Source organism: Macaca nemestrina, unplaced genomic scaffold (assembly GCF_043159975.1).
Source record: "Macaca nemestrina isolate mMacNem1 unplaced genomic scaffold, mMacNem.hap1 Scaffold_77, whole genome shotgun sequence".
Classification (NCBI taxonomy): Eukaryota; Metazoa; Chordata; class Mammalia; order Primates; family Cercopithecidae; genus Macaca; species Macaca nemestrina.
This window is the reverse complement of record NW_027257868.1, coordinates 253,931-272,872: the sequence shown is the minus strand read 5'-3', so window position 1 is coordinate 272,872 and position 18,942 is coordinate 253,931. Positions and strand designations below refer to the sequence as shown.

Genomic DNA, 18,942 nt, shown 5'->3' with positions numbered 1-18,942 from the left:
TGGTGGAATGCACGGAGTTTGCCTTCAGAGAACTCCTGCTGTCTTTTAAAACCTGGGCCTCTCATTTAAACTTGGTGGCCTCAGGTGAATGGTCAGAAACAGTTTCTGATGAGGTTGCAGAGACTGTGCATGGCCTCTGATTGTGCACATCCTGTGATTGTGTATAGTCTCTGATTGTGGCCTCTGGCCTCTTTGTGGCCTCTGATTGTGTGGGTCTCTGTGTGTGGTCTCTGATTGTGTGTGGTCTCTGATTGTGTGTGGTCTCTGATTGTATGTGGTCTCTGATTGTGCTCAGTCTCGGATTGTGCGCGGCCTCTGATTGTGTGCGGCCTCTGATTGTGGGTTGTGTGAGTTTCCCGGGATTAAGTAGATGAGCCTCGTGCTGGAGCAGGTGTGCCTTGTGTTGGGCATGTGGATAAAGAAGTTTAACCCATCCCCTCTTTGAGAATGGCAGGGCAGTAACAAAGGCGGTTGATTTATACATGGCCATCCTCGTGAGGTGAGGACCTGAAAGGTTTACTGCTTTCCCGGAAAGCTGCTCTGGGCGTCACCATCACTGATCATGGACAGCAGCTCAGAAGCCCCCTTAAGGTGCAGGGAGGGACCGGCGCTGGTCCTGTCTGTGCCCAGGCTGCTGGTCACCCTGACGGCCAGGCGATGGCTGCCTGTGCACGAAGCTGGGGTTAGAGTGAATTTGGGCAGTGTCGGCTTTGATTTAGGTCAAGACTGATCAGTCTTCCTAAAATACTAGCCATGAAAGCTTTCATAGATTGTAGTTCTTTGGGAGATTTATATGTGGTTTTTAAAGCACAGGGCCCATGGCCAGTGTTGAATTACATTTTGTTCAGTGTAACTGACAGGACACTGGACCTGAGTCTCAGGCCTGCCACAGGGTTCAGGGAGCTTCAGAGAGGGCGATGTTTGTGTTCAAGTTTTCGCAGATGGGATGGGACATGGGCATGTGGCTGGAATGCTCTCAACTTCAATCTTCAGTCATCGGTATCACCTGTGCACACGCATATCGTTTTCAAAGATGGACAAGCTTTTGGGAAATATCTGAAGACTTTTCCAGTTTTGAAAGAAGCCGGGATGACACTGGAAACGTCAGGTGTCTTGGCTGCTGATCAGGTCCATCACCACGCACATGGTCCCTAACCTGGCCCACCTCTGATCATGCACAGCGGGTGACGAGGTCCATAACCTCACACTTCTGTGCACAGCAGGTGACCAGGTCCCTAACCTCAAAAGCTTCTGATTGGGTGCAGCTGGTGACCAGGTCTGTAACTTCGCATGGCTCTGATTGTGCAGAGCTGGTGACCAGGTCACTAACCACCCACACCTCTATTCATACCCAGCGGGTGACCGGGTCCATCACCTCACACCTCTGATTGTGCATAGCAGGTGACCAGGTCTGGAACCTTGCACACCTCTGATCGTGCACAACGGGCGACTAGGTCCATGACCTCACGCCTCTCTGCACAGTTGGTGACCAGGTCCGTAACCTCACACCTCTGATCGTGCACAGCTGGTGGGCGCAGGACCCACTTCAGTGAGGGGCTGACTTCCCAGGTGTGAAGGGGGAATGTTGTGTGGCTCGCTAAGCCCCTCCATGCTTTGGGGGCTCCAGGCTGTGGGCAGCAAGTAGGAGGTTGTCCCAGGAGGCTGCTGTGTGTTGGGGATGGGAGGCAGCTGCAGGGTGGAAGTAGGATGATGTTGTAGGGGGCCACTGTGGGGGGGTGGGACGGGAGGCAACTGCAAGTTGGAAGTAGGATGTTGTCCCAGGAGGCTGCTGTGTGGGGGGGAGGGAGGAGGCAACTGCAGGGTGGTGTGGTCCCCGTGCCACTGATTTCAGGTTAAAATAGAATGTGGACCTCTTTTTACCATAGTTTTTAATTACTCCGCTAGTTTGTGTTGCTGTCTCTTGCTATGAAGTCCACAGTCTGACGTCTCTGTGGTCCCCATGTTTCCCTTCTGCTTGTGTTACCCGATCCTGTGGGTCAGCTGTGAGGAAACCACTCTCCACGCCTCATCTGGAGTGGTCTCGAGCTGGGTGTGCTGGTCTCCTTGTGGGCTAAAGTGTTCTTCTGTTACTGTTTTCTCTGTTTTTTGACCAAATTTAGCAGACTTGTGTATGATGCAAACACTTTAAAAAATGTCTTTTGCCTTTATAAAGAAAACACCTGCATTGCTTTAAAATGAACCTTTCCTGTGTCTCCATCCTTCCTCACAGATTGCTCTGTGTTAGAAACTCGGTGGTGTGTGCGCTTCATGGCCTCATTCCATCAAGCACTGTAACCTCTGATTGCAAAAGTGACTACACTCAAGGCAAAAAACTTCGCAAATGTTGGAAATAATGAACAAAAACAATATATTGTTCTCTTGTCACCCTGAAATGGCTACTCTTAATATTTTGATGTAGTTCTTTGAATTCTTTTTAAGTAAAGTCGCTTCTAACACAAGCACTTTGATTATATTGATCAAATTATATTCAGGAAATAAGGAGAAAGTAAAAAGAATATCCAGTTTGGGGCAAAAAGGAAGACGACATAGAAAGAGGCTGTAAAACTCCCTGCAACTTGAAAAGCTGGGTTGTGGTGGATGTGGTTTTGTTTTTACTGTGAGAGACCACAGGATTCTTCTTGGCACTGAAGGGCAATAAGATAATACCCTGTGTGTGTGCTGGTGGCCGTATAAACCGAGCCGCATGTCCTCTTTCGAAGCAGAGAAAGCATGAGGTTTGAGGTAGTGGTTTGGTAACTTTTGGAAAGTCTGTTTGTAGGACTGCACTGCAGAGATTAGGTCAGTCTGAATTAGAATCGAATGATCTGTTCAGGCCTTGGGAGCTTTCTACACCGGGTGTACGCCTGTTCTGGATGTGGTGTAGAAGGAACAGGACTGGGAGGGTTTCTTGCTTCCCAGTCATAGAAATGCCTGCAATTATCACTGTTTGTTGTTTCTCGGGAAGCTATTTCGGGAAGGAAGTGTACGTTCCAAGGCTGCTGGTTGGCCTTTCATCACCCTGGGGGTCTTGGTGTGGGTCACGGGAGCTGTGACTGCTCACGCGTGCAGCTCTGTCTCTCTCGCTGCCATGCCGGTAGACAGCTGGTCACCAACACAGTGTGTGTCCCAGTGGCCTTTGAGAAGAATTCTCTACATCATTTTTATACAAGGTCCTTTTTCCTTTCAATGTCAACATCGTGTCTTCTAGCCAAGCGATATGTTCTTGCAGAAAGAGGAAGTGTGGCCCAAGTGAGAAATGAGGGAATTGATCCATAACTGCTATCAGTTTTTATAGAGTTGAGCCATTGTAATTTATACACAAACATGTTAAATCTGTAGAAGTGAGTCACGGTGCCAGACCCTCACAAATGCCGAATGTCTACGTGGGACCTCTCTTCTATCGGGTCCACATCACAAGAAGAAAAGTCGCTCAAATGCAGGACGGAGTGGACGTGAATCTCCGAAAACTCCATGAATCAGAGTGACTGCTTTCCCAATTGCTGGTCTCCCCATTTGAGGTTGTGAGATTCCCGTTCTGAAGCTCCTTCAATTTCCCAGCATCCATTTCACTCCTTCATGGAGATAACAGACTCACACTGATACCTTGTTCTCAGATTTTCTAATTAGAAAAAGCACATATTTCACAAGAATTGTCCAGCTAACTCACTCCTTAGCCTGGGGTAAGCCACATACCTCTTTTCTCTTTAAAATACTCACCTTTCAGAACTCTTGGTAAATAAGAATAGGAAGGTACCATGACTTTGGCCACAAGCAGTATTATGTATAATGTGCAAGTGAGTGCCTTGAGAGCCATGGTTGCTAAAAACAAATTTTCTCAGAAGAGAAAAATGTAAGCAGTTCTTTACATGATCGTTAATTTTGTTTTGCCTAAATAACATCTTGTCGTTGTACAGGGATACAGGACGTTGCTGAGTATTGACCGGGGCGAGTGGGTCCTGCTGCCCCACTGTGTGATCCTGAATATCGACAGGGGTGAGTGGGTCCTGCTGCCCCACTGTGTGTGACAAGCCCTTTGTTTCTGGCCTGGAAATGTCCTGGCTCTTTCAGTGCATTGGGGTGGTGCTGGCCCCCTTTGTTAGTTTGCATGTGAGGCAAAATCTCACGCCTTTCACTCTTGTTGACATACAGATGCCAAAGCTTTGAACAAATTCTTACTAAATCAAACCCAGAAATATGTAAAAGGGATAAGAATACCATGAACACTTAGAGTTTGTTCTCATGATCTGTAGTTTTGCATTGCACATTTGGCTCATCATTCAAAAATCAATGTAATTCACCACATTAACAAAAAATAAAGCAGAAAACCCATTTTATCCTCCCGGTAGACACTGGAAAACATCTGTTGAAATTTAATAGTCCTTATACGAATTTCCTATCACATCAGGAACAGAAGGGAACTTTCTCCATTTGATAAAGGCCACTCCTGAAAAACAAGAGCTGACCCCCCTCCTCGGTGGTGGCAGCCGGGGAGCTCTGCCCACAGTCAGGGGTGTCGGGAGCATGGCCATTCTCCGTGCTTCAGGTTCGCATGGTGCACACTGGGGCCCTCGTCCGTGAAGTTAGTTAGGAGAACTAAAAGGCATAAAGACTTGGAAGCAGGGGGAGATGCTTGATGTACAGAAGACACAGGGCCTTATTTAGAACATTTTAGGAAATGTACAAACAACCAGAAATGGTGTGAATTTTGCAAGCATGCAAGATGGACTCTTCGCAACAGATGTATACAGATGCCCAGTGGCCCATGAGAGGTGCTCACCAGGGAGTCATTGGGTAAGTACAACTTAAACCCGCGAGGTTCCCCTTCACAAGAGTGGAGAAGGGAGGACAGTAGCAGGTGCTGGTGAAGATATGACAGACTGGATCTCAGACTGATGGAGACTTAAAATGGCACAGCCACTTCAGCAAATGTGGCAGTTTCTTTAAAATGTGTACACTTACCATATGGCCCAGCAGGTATGCTGTAGACGTTCACCAAGGAGAGCAGAAAATGTGTGTCCTTGTAAAAGAATGCACATTATCTCCAGAGTAAATTGTCATAGCCAAGAACTGGAAACAACATAAATCTCTCTCATCTGGAGAAACATGAGCAAATTCTGATATATTCATACATTGTCCTAGTTCCCAGCAGGAAAAACGTACAAAATGCTGAAACCAAAACAGACAACGGGGATGAGTTCCAGGAGCCTTGAACTGAGCAGAGAGTGAACACCACGCCGTGGAGTCCATGTGACAATGGAGAATCTATGCGAGTCTCGGGTGACGGAAGAGCGCCAAGAACACTCCTCGAGAATGAACAGTGGCTGTCTCTTGAGGGCTGGGATTGACTGGGAGGGGACTTGTGGGAACTTTGATGCAAAAGATTTGATTAGGGTAATAGATTTCCATTTATCGAAATGTGCCAAGTGTACTCAAGATCTGAACATTTCACTGTGTATACTTTGTACTCCCTACCTTCCAAAAAAACAATGAAAAAATAATTACAAATGAGCACTGAACTCGATAGATTTTTCACCGTGGTATTAGATAGCAATTCTGAAAGCATTTCTGTATCTCCAGGCTTAAGCAAATAAGCTTAATAAATCAGTGAATATATTGAGTGCTGCAGGTGCCAGGTTTCTTTCTTGGTAAGAGGTAGAAATAAGAAAAGGCCAAAGCCTGGAATGGATCACGTGGGATTAGGTTGCAGCAGGAGGTACAAGTATCAGCTGGTGGCTCCTGACAGATGTAGACAGGGATAGAAGTGCCTGTGGATGGGTGTGGGTGCACATGCGTGTACATGCGTGTGTGTGTTCTACTTGCCGGCAATGCCCAGCAGCACCCGGTGCCCACTCTTAGCTTCCAAACTCTGTTCTTCACTAGAAGGAGCCCTGGTCTAAGGGCTGGGGAATCCGGTGTCAAATCTGGGACCAGTTGAGCAACAGAACAAACCATTGTAACTATGAATCATAACCCACGAAGCCAGACTCCGTGAGTATATATGGACATATGTAAATGAATGCTGAAAGATAAAATTATTTTTCAGTGAATATGGAAGATCTAATGATTTAGAAGGAATGACAGGAAATCAGTGGATGCTAAAACTAGTAGTGGAGAATTCATGGAAAACAGAATATGCACATAGTGTCAGGGTGTCTCCTCCCAAATCTTAATTTCAACGCGAGAAGTAGCATCTTTGCTTTGGAGGCACTTAAGCACCACCTTCACTGAGTTGCCGATGTTAACATTGTCACACAGGACAGACTTCTGCGGTGTCCCGGCTAAAATGCATACTCCTGAGTCTAGTCCGGAAGATACCAAAATAAAGGACAAGCTGTGAAATAACTGACCTGTATTCTTTAACATTTCCAATTTCAGGAAACACAAAACCTGAGAAACTTGGATGCTGGACGGGTAAAAATCACATGACAAATCAATTCATCATCCTGGTTTGGATCGTAGAAGAAGACAAAGTAAGAAAATTATGGAGACAGTTGACAGCATTTGAAAGTGAACTTTGTATATGACAGTTAAATTTCCGGATCTTGAGGAAAGTGAATGTGAGAGCATATCCTTGTGTTTAGGAAATACATTGAAACATTTAGGTATGGAAGGATATAGTATCTGATATTTATTTTCATTTGACTTAGAAAATTCATGGGGGAGGGGGGAAAGCAGTGATGTAAGATAGGAGCAGTTGGGCCTAAGTTGAGCCTGGTAAGTTATGTGGGAATTCACTACGCTGGTCTTGCAGATTTTCTGTGTGTTTGAAATTACATCCAAAAAGTTTAAAACGGAGAATATGCAAAACAAAAAGCGATTTGTGGAAGTGAGTGGACTGTCACCTCATTGATCCCTTCAGTTTTCGGCCATGAGCCAAGTCAGTCACATAGTGGTTTTTGACCTGGGAATTAGAAATAGTGGCCAGATGACCAGGCTCTTTATCTAGTTAGGGAGAGAAGTGTGCACAAAGGCTGACAAGACCAAGCAGTGTGATGAGCTGCTTGTGGGCGTGATGCTGAGGGTCTGGGTCCTGTCTCAGGTGGCAGCTTGGGGGTTTTAAGCCAGAAAGCCACGTGTGATTCTCTTTCAGTGGGATCATTCTCGCAGCTTCAGAGAAAACTGCCCCAACTCGTCTTCACTCACGCTGGCCATTTTTGGTGGTGGTGGTTTTATTCTGCTAACACCGTTCTCACTGACAGTTTAGGGCCTTTGAGCGGATTTTTGCCTGTGTCTCGAAGATTCTCGTCTTGACAGCCGGTATGTTTCATTCCTGTTGTTCTAATTCTGTGTTAAGAGGGTTCTTCCCTGGCTTCACAGTTTGGAGTTGCTGCTGCCTCTGTCTCTGCTTTAATTCTCTAGCCCATCTATCACTTGTCTCATCCCTTAAGAAGTGGCCTGCGTGAGATGCCATGAGACTGTCTGCCTTATCACCACTGCGACCCCAACCCGTAGGGACTTACAGAGAAGGCATTCAGTGAATGTGTGGAATTAATGTAATGGGTTAATAGCCACAAAATGTCTTAATGGTTGTTTTAGTCCATTTCCATGCTGCTGATAAAGACATACCCGAAACTGGGAAGAAAAAGATTTAGTTGGCGTTGCGGTTCCGCATGGCTGGGGAGGCCTCAGAATCATGGTGGGAGGCGAAAAGCACTTCTTACATGTCAGCAGCAAGAGAAAACGAGGTAGAAGCAAAAGCGGAAACCCCGATAAGCCATCAGATCTCATGAGACTTATTCACTATCACGAGAATAGCACAGGAAAGACGGGACCCAGTGATTCAGTTATCTCTCCCTAAGTCCCTCCCACGACACATGGGGATTCTGGGATGTAGAATTCAAGTTGAGATTTGGGTGGGGACACAGCCAAACCATATCCATAGCCAACACAGTCCTGGCCCATGGCCGGTGTTGAGCTGAGCTGCGACCGTGGCTGTGTGAGTTGGGGTGCGAGGCGTGCACACGCCTCTCAACGGTACAGTGAAAGGATTTGGAGGCTCAAACGTGTGACCTACAAAGAATCTCCAAAGAAAGATCAAGGTGCATTCACCCTAAAAAGAAAAATCTCAGTGCAGTTTACACCCAGTGTTTGCTTGCGGATATGGATTCTACAGTAATAAAATGAATAATTAAAAGTCTGTGAATAAATTTTAATGTCTTTATGGAACTGTAAACACTGATTTTCTTTCCTCACCCACCCATCTGTTGGTGAGTTTCAGAAGGTGGATGAACCGTGCTGCGGGGACAGAGAGGAGGGTGCAGCTTGGCCTCTGGGACCTAAGCTGAGAACTGAGTGACTGAGCTCTCTCCATTTCAGACGTCCACACGGAAGCTGTCCAGGCGGCTCTGGCCAGACACAAAGAGCAGAAGATGGCGGTGCCTATGCCTTCCAAACGCAGGTCCCTGGTCGTGTAGACCTCCATGGACGCCTACACCCCTCCAGGTAAGGGACACGCTCCCCGACGCTGCCTCCTGAACATGCTTGGTGCCTCAGAATTGACCGCTAGCCCAGAAGTTGGGTTTTTGCCTTCAAAATCATGGTGCAGAAATGCAGATTTTGTGAACCAGAAGTCCGAAAACAGTGCATGAAAAGTAACACTATGTATCTGTATAAATACACATTTTTAACTTTTCATCAAGATTGATACATATGATACATACCAGTAAAATCTCACACAGTTTTATTCATTTAATTCCTTGTAGGGAAAAGGGAAGAGTTTGTAACCCCATGGGTGGAATTGGACTTTTCTTCTGATTAGGCTGGTGCATGCATATTCTCAAATCTTCAGATAAGTGTGCTACATTGTTGGATTGTTTTAGAACAAGCGAATTGGACAGTTTAGGCAGCTACCCGAATCAGGTCATAAACTTTGCCTGCAAGGTGCCAGCTAGTATTTTAGTTCCTGCAGGCCATAAGGTCTCTCACAACCACTCAACTCTGCCCTCAGCCATGGGTGACAGCAAGTGCGTATGACTGTGTACCAATAAAACTTTATTTACAAGAACAACGGACCAGATTTGGTGCAGGGACCTGCCAACCCCTGATCTAAATTACTGAAGGTAATAGCCAATTTATATTTCTGCTATATAATACTGCTTTTCTTTAATCTTGAATTTTACGTAACTACCCCAATTCTCTATTTTCTCTGCCCAAATAATTATAAACTACATTTCATGATCTTCACACCCAAGTAAAGCAGAAAGTTTAGTTATCCAGATACTTGTTAGAGACACGGATTGAACCTATGCTATTTGGTGTTTAGTTTCTGTGATTGTGATTCCAACATTATTCATGCCGTTGTTGCAAGCTTGTCTTCTCAAAGGACCTGAATCACCTTACATCCCACGTTGAAGCTACATATCACTTTAAATGACCCAGTATTTTTGCTCCAATACCAAAGAAACTTAAGGTACAATACGAATAGTTGAAAATGTACAACATTTTCGGGAGTATTTTTACTTCTGAAATTTAGCTTAGTCTTGGCAAGCAGTGAGACAGAAGGACGTGCTTCAGATCAGAGCTGAGGTCAAGCGTACGTCCACATTACTACAGGCAGCTCCTGAGTTTCACCTTTACATACCTTTACAAATGAAGGTACTGGAATTTAAAGGACAGAACTTAGAGTGCATCATTTTGGGTTTTCGTTGCTTTTTGTTTTGAGACAAGGTCTTGCTCTGTCACCAAGGTTGGAATTCAGCATCATGATGGCAGCTCTTGGCTCACTGCAGCTGTGACCACCTGGGCTCACGCGGTCCTCCCACTTCAACCTCAAGCAGCTGGGACCACAGGTGCTCGCCACCACACCCAGCTAATTTTTAAGTGTTTGTAGAGACAGGGTGTTCCTATGTTGTTTCTGTTTCTCATTGACACATAACGTGTTCTTCATCTAAAGAACGCAGTGCCAGCCAGGCAAGGGAGTGAATGCCGTGCTAGCAAGTTGTTGACAAGGGAGCCCTTTCTGCCAACGTGCTCCCTTGGGCTCCTCCCTTTCCTTATTTTAATATTAAGCCACAGCACATAATGAAGGACTGGGCACGATAGCTCATGCCTATAACTCCAGTAATTTGGGAACCCAGGGCAGGTGTATGGCTTGAGCCCAAGGGTTCAAGGTCAGCCTGGACAACATGGCAAAATGTACAGAAATGCCTTTTGTACATCTTGTCTTCACCAAAAGTACAAAAAATTAGCTGAGCCTGGTGGTGTGCACCTGTAGTCCCAGCTACTTGGGAGGCTGAGGTGGGAGAATCACTTGAGCCCGGGAGGCAGAGGTTGCTGTCAGCTGAGATGGCACCACTGCACTCCAGCCGGGGCAACAGAGCAAGACCCCCATCTCAATTAGAAAAAAATAACGATAATAAATGCAGACTCTTTAAAAATGATTAGGCCAGGCATGGTGGCTCATGCCTCTAACCTCAGCAGTTTGGGAAGCCAAGGCAGGCAGATTGCTTGAGTTCCCAGCATTTGAGACTAGCCTGGGCAACATTCCAAAGCCCATCCCTGCAAAACATACAGAAATCAGCCAGGAATGGTGGTGTGTGCCTGTGGTCCCAGCTGCTCGGGAGGCTGGAGTGGGAGGATCAGGGTGCAGTGAGCCATGATCGTGCCACTGCACTCCAGCCTGGGCAACAGAGCAAGACCCTATCTCAAAAATAACATGCTTACTCCTGTTTGTTTAGTTAATGGTTATAATTTGCCAAAACTTATGGCAAAATAATTGTATTTGTATGTGTTCTTTGTGTAACTAACAACATGGACGTAAAATATTTCAAGGGTTGAAATATTTTAAACCAAATTTTTGGCACTAACCAGTATGTAAGGCAACGGGCATTTTTCTTGACCACTTTGTATAGGAGAAAAGACTTTGAAATGGAAGAAACAGTGCGGTTACGGTTATTTGCTTATTTCTCGTATTGAATCCAACCGCTGACAAATGTTACTGGGTCATGTGTGATGAATAACCTCCTTGTACAGATGTCTGCAAAATATAAAAGAATATTATTTGAAATGTTATTTTTGTGAAATATTTGGATTTGACCAACAGTTTTATATCAGCCATAAAGCATCCCTTGTAAATTTTCATCAGGAGTCCTCTTGATATATCATATGGGGCAGTTTTGTAAAATCGTAAATGTCAATATCATAAAAATTTTTTACTCCCAGCCTATTTGTGCTTAGCGATAGTTTGCATGTTTATTACCGTACTTACTTGATCCAAATCTTAGCTGCATTTTCTTACCTATTTTTCTTGGTTGTTGGTAACAGTGGTTAGATCTTACTCAGTTTCATTGCCCTTCAGAGAATGTTCTTGAAGTTTATCTTCTATGAAATGGCTGGCTGCTGACCTGGATCCTAGTTTCTGGAGAAACTCTCATTAGGATTGTCGCAACGCTAGTATTCTATGGGTGAAACTTTCCTTTAGTTTCCGAATGTAAAGATAAAAGAATAATTTGCCAAAACTACTTCTAGCCATGATGAGAGAACAGGGACCCAAATCACCCATCTGCCCTAAACAACTGTAAAACTGCACAAAACGAATGAGGTGGCTGTTTTTAGTCTGTGACCACAGCTGTACCAGCCAGAACCTGAGGGCGAGGGCAGGAGAATGAATGAGATGCACCCACAGTACACTTGCCCTCTGGAGAACACCTGCAGACCGTGGTGCCGAGAGTTCAGGTGTGGGCGGAGTATGGCCATCCTACCACATCCAGAAGGCGGAGCTCGGAGAGAGCTCAGGTGTGGCGGAGCATGGCCACCCTACCACGTCCAGGAGGGGGAGATCAGAGAGAGCTCAGGTGTGGCGGAGCATGGCCATCCTACCATGTCCGGGAGGGGGAGATCAGAGAGAGCTCAGGTGTGGCGGAGCATGGCCGTCCTACCATGTCCGGGAGGGGGAGATCAGAGAGAGCTCAGGTGTGGGCGGAGCATGGCCATCTTACCACGTCCAGGAGGGGGAGACCCAAGTGGGTGCAGGATGGGAGCTCTCCACAGATTCACACCAACAACGAATCCAACCAAGCCTGCCCATGTCACGATGACCCAGCCGTGCCTGTGCTAACTGCTAAAACAAGAGCTGGAAAGCTTCAGAGGGAGGTTAGGGATCCTGAGTGTGCTCAACAAGTTACCCACAATGTGTAATAGTCAGCAAATAATCACCGCATACACAGAGAAACGGGGGGTAGAATCTGTGGTCAAGAAAAAGGCAGTAAAAAGTGCACACACATGCAGGATGGTCTCTGTCACTCACCACATGCGGCGGCTGAGCACATGACGTGTGCCTGGTCTGAACTGGATTTGCTGCGTGAAAGACATGCCAGTTAATATAAAAAATAGAAAATATTGTATTTGTTTTTTTTTTTAATTTGAGATGGAGTCTAGCTCTGTTGCCCAGGCTAGAGTGCAGTGGCGTGATCTCGGCTCACTGCAATCTCCGCTTCCCGGGTTCATGCCATTCTCCTGCCTCAGCCTCCCAAGTTGCTGCCCGCTGCCACGCCTGGCTAATTTTTTGTATTTTTAGTAGGCACGGGGTTTCACCGTGTTAGCCAGGATGGTCTCGATCTCCCGATCTCGTGATCCACCCGCCTCGGCCTCCCAAAGTGCTGGGATTACAGACTTGAGCCACCGCATCCGGCCTATTTGTATTTCTTATTGCAAGTATAGTATGAGCATTTTGAGTTAAAAATATACCAGTAAAATTAATTATACCTGTTTATATATTTATATGAGGCTACAAGGAAGGTTATGAGGCTACAAGGAAGGTTTCAAGTTCTATAACAGGACTCTCATAATTCTGTTGGAAAGTGCCAGTCTACATGTCTGATACAGCAGAAAACTGAGTTTTTAAATCTACAATTATAAATATTTAGGGAATCAGAGTACAACGTGTCAGAGAATGAAAATATTTTAATTCTTGAGCCAGAGGAAGGGAAGACACTTTTCACTATAATGGAGTTGGGGAATTTCAGGTTCTGTACACGATAATCTTGAGAATTGTCACTCCCTCCTCACAGGTAAAAAGCTGAGCAAACTGAAAAATCAGCAGCTCTTCTTAAACCTGCAAGAGACGTGAGGTCACCGGCAAGCCACTGTCCCCAGATTGGCTGGACAGGTAAAGCAGATGAATCACCATACACTGGAGCACAATGCTCCAAGGAACCCACGCTGGGATTGGAAACCCTGAACTGGAATTGACAAATTGCTGCAGTGAGCTGTGGCCACGTCTGAGAGTTAAAACCTCCAGGAGGCCTGTGCATATGGGTCTCATGCTTTTGTGAGTTGTATCATCAGAAGCTCAATCAGGTTCTCGAAGTAAACATCAGAGAAAAATCCCCTCATACTTACTACAGGGGAAAGAGAATAGGAATCATTTTTCAATATGCAAGTGCACTCTTCACTAGGTCCACCTTCCTGAGAAGCTAGTTAAGTGGAGACTAACCTGGTGGGATTTTATCAGAGCCTTCTGACCTGGGAGAAAGGGAAATACCCAACTCCAACCTCCAGAGCTGAAAAGCAAAAAAGAACGGAGTATCCAAGCACTATGGGACTTCCACAGAGGCATAAAATATGCATAACGGTAATACAAGGGGGAAGAAAGAGGAACAGAAGAAATATTTGTAACAGTAATAGCTGAATTTCCTCAGATTAATGCCAGACACCAAACCATAGATCCAGGAAGCTCAAGAAACACCAAGAAGGATAAATGTAAAAACGATGACGACAAAAACAAAACAAAAATAAACTCTATTTGGGCATAAAATATTGAAACTATGGTGAATCAAAGATTAAAAAGCAAAGAAACCAGAGTAATCTCCTTCCCTATGGAGGATCAAAGATAAGAATTATTTTCAACTTCCCCTCAAAAACCATGAAAGCAAGAAGTGGAGTGAAGTATTTAAACTATTGAGAGGAAAAAAATTCCGTTAACTTAGAAGTCTATACTCTGTGAAATTATCTTTCAAAAGTGAAGAAAAAGAAAAGACCTTCTCCGACAAAAATTGAAAAATTTGTTGCCGGTAGACCTGCCTTGCAAAAAATGTTCAAAGTTCTCTAGAGAAAATAGTAGAGGTCAGTAACTCAGCTGTGCACAAAGAAAGGAAGAGCACAGTCTGTTTACAGGGCTCACAGCTGTCATCCTAACACTCTGGGAGGCAAAGATGGGAGTAGAGCTGGAGGCCGCTTAGTTGAGACCAGCCTGGGCAACGTTGTGAGACTCTGTCTCATTAAAAAAAAGCCAAACGTGGTGGCCAACACCTATAGTGCCAGCTACTTTGAGAGGCTGAGACGGGTCACTTCTTGAGCCCAGGATCCCGTTCAAGGCTGCGGTGAGCTATAATGATGCTGCTCCACTCCAGCCTGGGCAACAGAGAAAGACCTTGTCTGTTTAAAAAAATAAATAGAAAAAGAAAAAGCATTAAAGAAGAAATAGTGAAGGTAGAAGAAAATCTTTCATTTTTCTTAACAGATCTAACTTAACAGTTCATTCATAATAGCGACAGTAAATATACTGTATTATATGCTTATGTATATGTCATATACACACACTTAAATATAAGTGAAATGAATGAGAGCAGTGATACCCAAGGGATGGGACAGAGCAATTAGGAATTAGGGTTATTTTGTTATTATAGTGTGCTTGCATTATCAAGAAACCAGTGTAGTGTCATTTGAAAGTGGACTTGGGTTACTTGTAAATTTATATTGCAAATTCCAAGGCAGCCACTTAAAAAAAAAAAAAAAAAAAGTAACTGATATGCTAAGAAAGGAAAGAAAATAAATCATAGAATATGCTCAATAAAGACCACAAGGAAAAAAAAGTGAAAGACAAAAACAAAGAACAAGGGCAACAAATAGAAAATAGTAACAAATATGGTAGATGTTAATTCAACTGTATATTATTACTTTCAATGTCAGTCCAAATGCACCGAACTATATATTATCTATAAGAAATCCACTTTAGATATAAAGACATACATATAGATCAACAGTAAAGGGATGGCAAAAGATATAAATGTTAACACTAATTTTTTGGTGTGCAATGGCCCGATATCTCACTGCAACCTCTGCCTTCCAGGTTCAAGTGATTCTCCCTCAGCCTCCCGAGTAGCTGGGATTACAGGCATTTGTCGTCATGCCTGGGTAATTTATTTATTTTTTCTATTTTTGTACAGATGGGATTTCACCGTGTTGGCCAGGCTGGTCTTGAACTCCTGACCTCAGGTGATCATTCTGCCTTGCCCTTCTAAAGTGCTGGGATTACAGGCATGAGCCACCGTGCCCGGCCAACACTCATTTTGAAAAATGGAAGTGGTGATATTAATTTTAGACAGAGTCGACTTTACATCAAGGAAAGTTACCAGAGATGACTATTACGTAATAAAGAGGTCAATACTCCAAGAAGATGTAACAATCCTTAAATGTACTTTTGCTAACAAAGTATCAGAATTCCAAAGTAAAAACTGATAAACTTCAAGGAGAAATAATTAACCCACTATTATAGTTGGAGACGTTAACACCCCTTTATCAGAAATGGACCAATTCAGTAGCCAGAAAAGCAGTAAGGACAAAATTGAAATCGGCATCCTCAGTCAACTGTATATAACTGAAGTTTATAGACTATTTCCTCCAACAGCAGCAGAATACACAACATTCACCAAGACATACCATGTTGTGTTCCATTAAACACACCTTAACACATTTAAAAGAATAGGAATCAAACAAGTGTGTTCTCAACCACAGTAAAGTAGAAATCAATAATGGACGACTGGAAAATATATTAGGATATTAAACAGTACACTTATACATAATACATTGTTCAAGGAAGAAACCTGAAGATTTCTTTGAATTTTTGAAGTAAATGAAAATGAAAACTTGTTAAAATTTGTGAGCTGCAGTGACAGTAATGTTTATAGGGAAATTTATAGATTTAAATGCATACGTTAAAAATAAGATCTAAAATCAATCAGCTTCCACCTTCGAAAACTAGAAAAAGAACATCCAATTAAATTCTAAGCAGGAGACAAATAATGAAAGAGCAGAAATCAATACATTGAAAACAGAATATCAGTAGAGAAAAATCAATGAAACCAAAAGCTGGTTCTTTGAGAGAAAATCTGTAAGCCTCTAACAAGAAAAAGAAATACAGCAGATAAATTACCAATATCAGAAATGAAATAAGGGACATAACTACAGATCCCATGGACATTAAAAGGATAATAAAAATTATGAATAACTCTATGGCCACAAATTTGATAACGTGGATGAAATGAACCAATTTCTTTAAAGACAGAATTTGCCAAAATTTGAACAGGAAGAAACGATCTGTATGGGCCTGTATCTGTTAAATTGAATCAGTGGTTAATAACCTTTCAAAACAGGAAGTGCCAGGCCCAGATGGGTTCACTGGTGAATTCTACCAAATATCTAAGAAGAAATTATACCAATTATCTACAATCTCTTTCAGAACATAGAAGCTGAGGAATACTTCTTAACTCATTCTATAGAGCCAGCATCATTTTAATATCAAATACCATTTTAATAACAAAATATTACAAGAAAACTACAGAACATCTCTCATGAACATAGATGCAGTAATCTTCAATAAAATATTAGCAAATCTAGCAAAAATTGTGCACTAAAACCACATGGAATTTCACGTATCCAAAGCCGGTTTAACATTGAAAAGCCAATTAACGTAATTCATCACATTAATGGGTCAAAGACTAACAGATGCCTCATCTAAGAAGATATAGAGATGGCAAATCGACGTATGAGATGATGCTTCACATCACGTGTCATAGAGAAATGCAGATGAAAGCAACAGTAAGATATCACTACACCAGAATCCAGAACACTATCAACACCAAAGCCTGTGAAGATGTGGAGCTGTGGGAATTCTCTCTCATTCATGGCGGGTCTTAATAAAAATAGAACAGCCTTTAGGAAGACAGATTGGTGGTTTCTTACAAAACTAACTATACTCTTACCATATGATAAAGCAATTACACTCCTTGGCATTTGCTCAAAGCAGTTGAAAACTTATGTCTACACACAAAAGCCTGCAAGTAGATATTTAGAGCAGCCTTATTCATAGTTGTCAAAACTTGGAAGCAACCAAAATGCCCCTCAGTAGGTGAATGTATAAGTGAGCTGTGGTACATCCAGACAATGGGATATTATTTGAGGCTGAAAATAAATGAGCTATCCATAAAAAGACACGGAGGAAACTTAAAGGGCATATTGCTAAGTGAAAGAAGCAATCTGAAAAGGTTGTTGTATGATTCCAGCTTTACAACATCCTGGAAAAGGCAAGACTATGGAGACTGTAAGAAGATCAGTTGTTGCCAGGGGGAGGCAGGGATGAATAGGCAGAGCAGGAGAGTTTTTAGTATCACGTGATCTCTGTATGATACTGTAATAGTGGATACATGTTATGCATTTGTCCAGAGCCATATATTGTACAACACCAAGAATGAACCCTGATGTGAATGATGGAGTTGGAGTGGTAATGATGTTTCACTGTAGAAGTATCAGTTGTGACAAATGTACCAGTCTGGTAGGCAATGTCCATGATAGGAGACGCTGTGCATATATAGGGTATACATGAGACATCACTATGAAGCTGGAAAATATGACACTGAGATGAAATGGCGCTGATGGGCTTAACAGGTTGGAGAAGGAAGATGAAGTCTGTGGGCTCGAAGGGAGATGAAAAGGAATTAACCAAAGTGAAGCCCAGAGAAACAAAATGGAAAGAAAAGCCAACAGAACCTCAAGCTCCTGTGATACGTCAATATACTTGTAATACAAGAAGGAAAAGAGAGAGAAGAGCAAGAACCTTTGAAAAAAGGAGTCAAAATTTTCTCAGATTGATGTCAAACACCTGTGTCCGGCCCCGAGAAGTTCAGTGAACTCCAAGCAGAACAAGTATAACAAGAAGCACATCCGAGTTCATGATAGCCAAAGTACTGAAATCCCAAGATTAAGAGGAGATCCTGAAAGGACTCAGAAGGAAAAGACACGTTACATACCAGAGAAGCATTTCAAAAACGCGTGACTTCTGTGAAGATACAGTGGAGACCAGAAGACCATGGAAAGACATTTTTTTAAAGCACTAAAAGCAGGAGAAAGGCCTGTCAACTCATATCCAGGGAAAATCTCCTTTATAAACAGGGGTGAAACAACACATTCCCAAATATGAAAGCTGAGAGAATGTGTTATCAGCAGAACTACACTATAAACGTGCTAAAGAATGTACCTGGCTGATTGCAAAGGATATCAGATGAAAGGTTAGCTCTACGGAAAAGAACCCTAGAAATCATAACAGTGCACTCTAAATTTTCTAGAATATAAAATCATAGAATATTTTACTCTGATTTTATGGTTTTTGGTTTTTTTATGATCTTATAATTTTATGATATAAAATCATACAATGTACACACTTCTCTATGCCTCCTTTACCTGTTTTGAAGTCCTTGCTGTACCATGCACCAGTAGTTTATTTCTTATTATTTATTTATATTCTATTTGATAGATATGACACATTCTGTTTATTCATTTACCAGTTGGTTATTCATTGTTTCCATATTCAGCTGCCATTGACATTAATGTACATATCTTTGTGTATGCATATAATTTCTTTTATCTTAAGTGGATGCCAAGTAGCATGATTGAGTCTTATTGTAAGTTTAGGTTTAGCTTTTTAAAAACTGCCAAATTATTTACAAAATAACTGCACCATTTCACATTTCCACCAGCAGCATATGCTCATCCCAGTTTCTCCACATCATCACCACCAATAGTTACTGTTATTTTTATTTTTGTCATTCTAATTGATGTGGAATGGTATATCATTGTGTATTTACTTTGCAACAATGAATGATGCTAAGCATTTTTAATGTGCTTATTAGCTTTTAATGTGCTAATTCCTATTCATAGCCATTTGTATAT

The 18,942-nt window shown here is 42.9% G+C and overlaps 1 protein-coding gene across 24 annotated transcripts in view; it reads left to right on the top strand.

The window, feature by feature from the left end:
* The window catches only part of LOC139361629 (disco-interacting protein 2 homolog C-like), a 156,287-nt gene that overhangs the window by 60,064 nt on the left and 77,281 nt on the right, over nucleotides 1–18,942 (top strand). For 7 of the 24 annotated variants that reach the window (XM_071090304.1, XM_071090302.1, XM_071090303.1 and 4 more), the window contains exons 1-4: nucleotides 1,836–6,470; nucleotides 7,091–7,257; nucleotides 7,360–7,448; nucleotides 8,317–8,442. In XM_071090304.1, the coding sequence (XP_070946405.1) occupies nucleotides 8,421–8,442 (22 nt within the window). In that variant the 5' untranslated portion in view covers nucleotides 1,836–6,470; nucleotides 7,091–7,257; nucleotides 7,360–7,448; nucleotides 8,317–8,420. Of the gene's footprint in view, nucleotides 1–1,835; nucleotides 6,471–7,090; nucleotides 7,258–7,359; nucleotides 7,449–8,316; nucleotides 8,443–18,942 lie in introns of those variants that run through there. The other 17 variants (XM_071090310.1, XM_071090308.1, XM_071090307.1 and 14 more) reach the window with 10 other exon arrangements.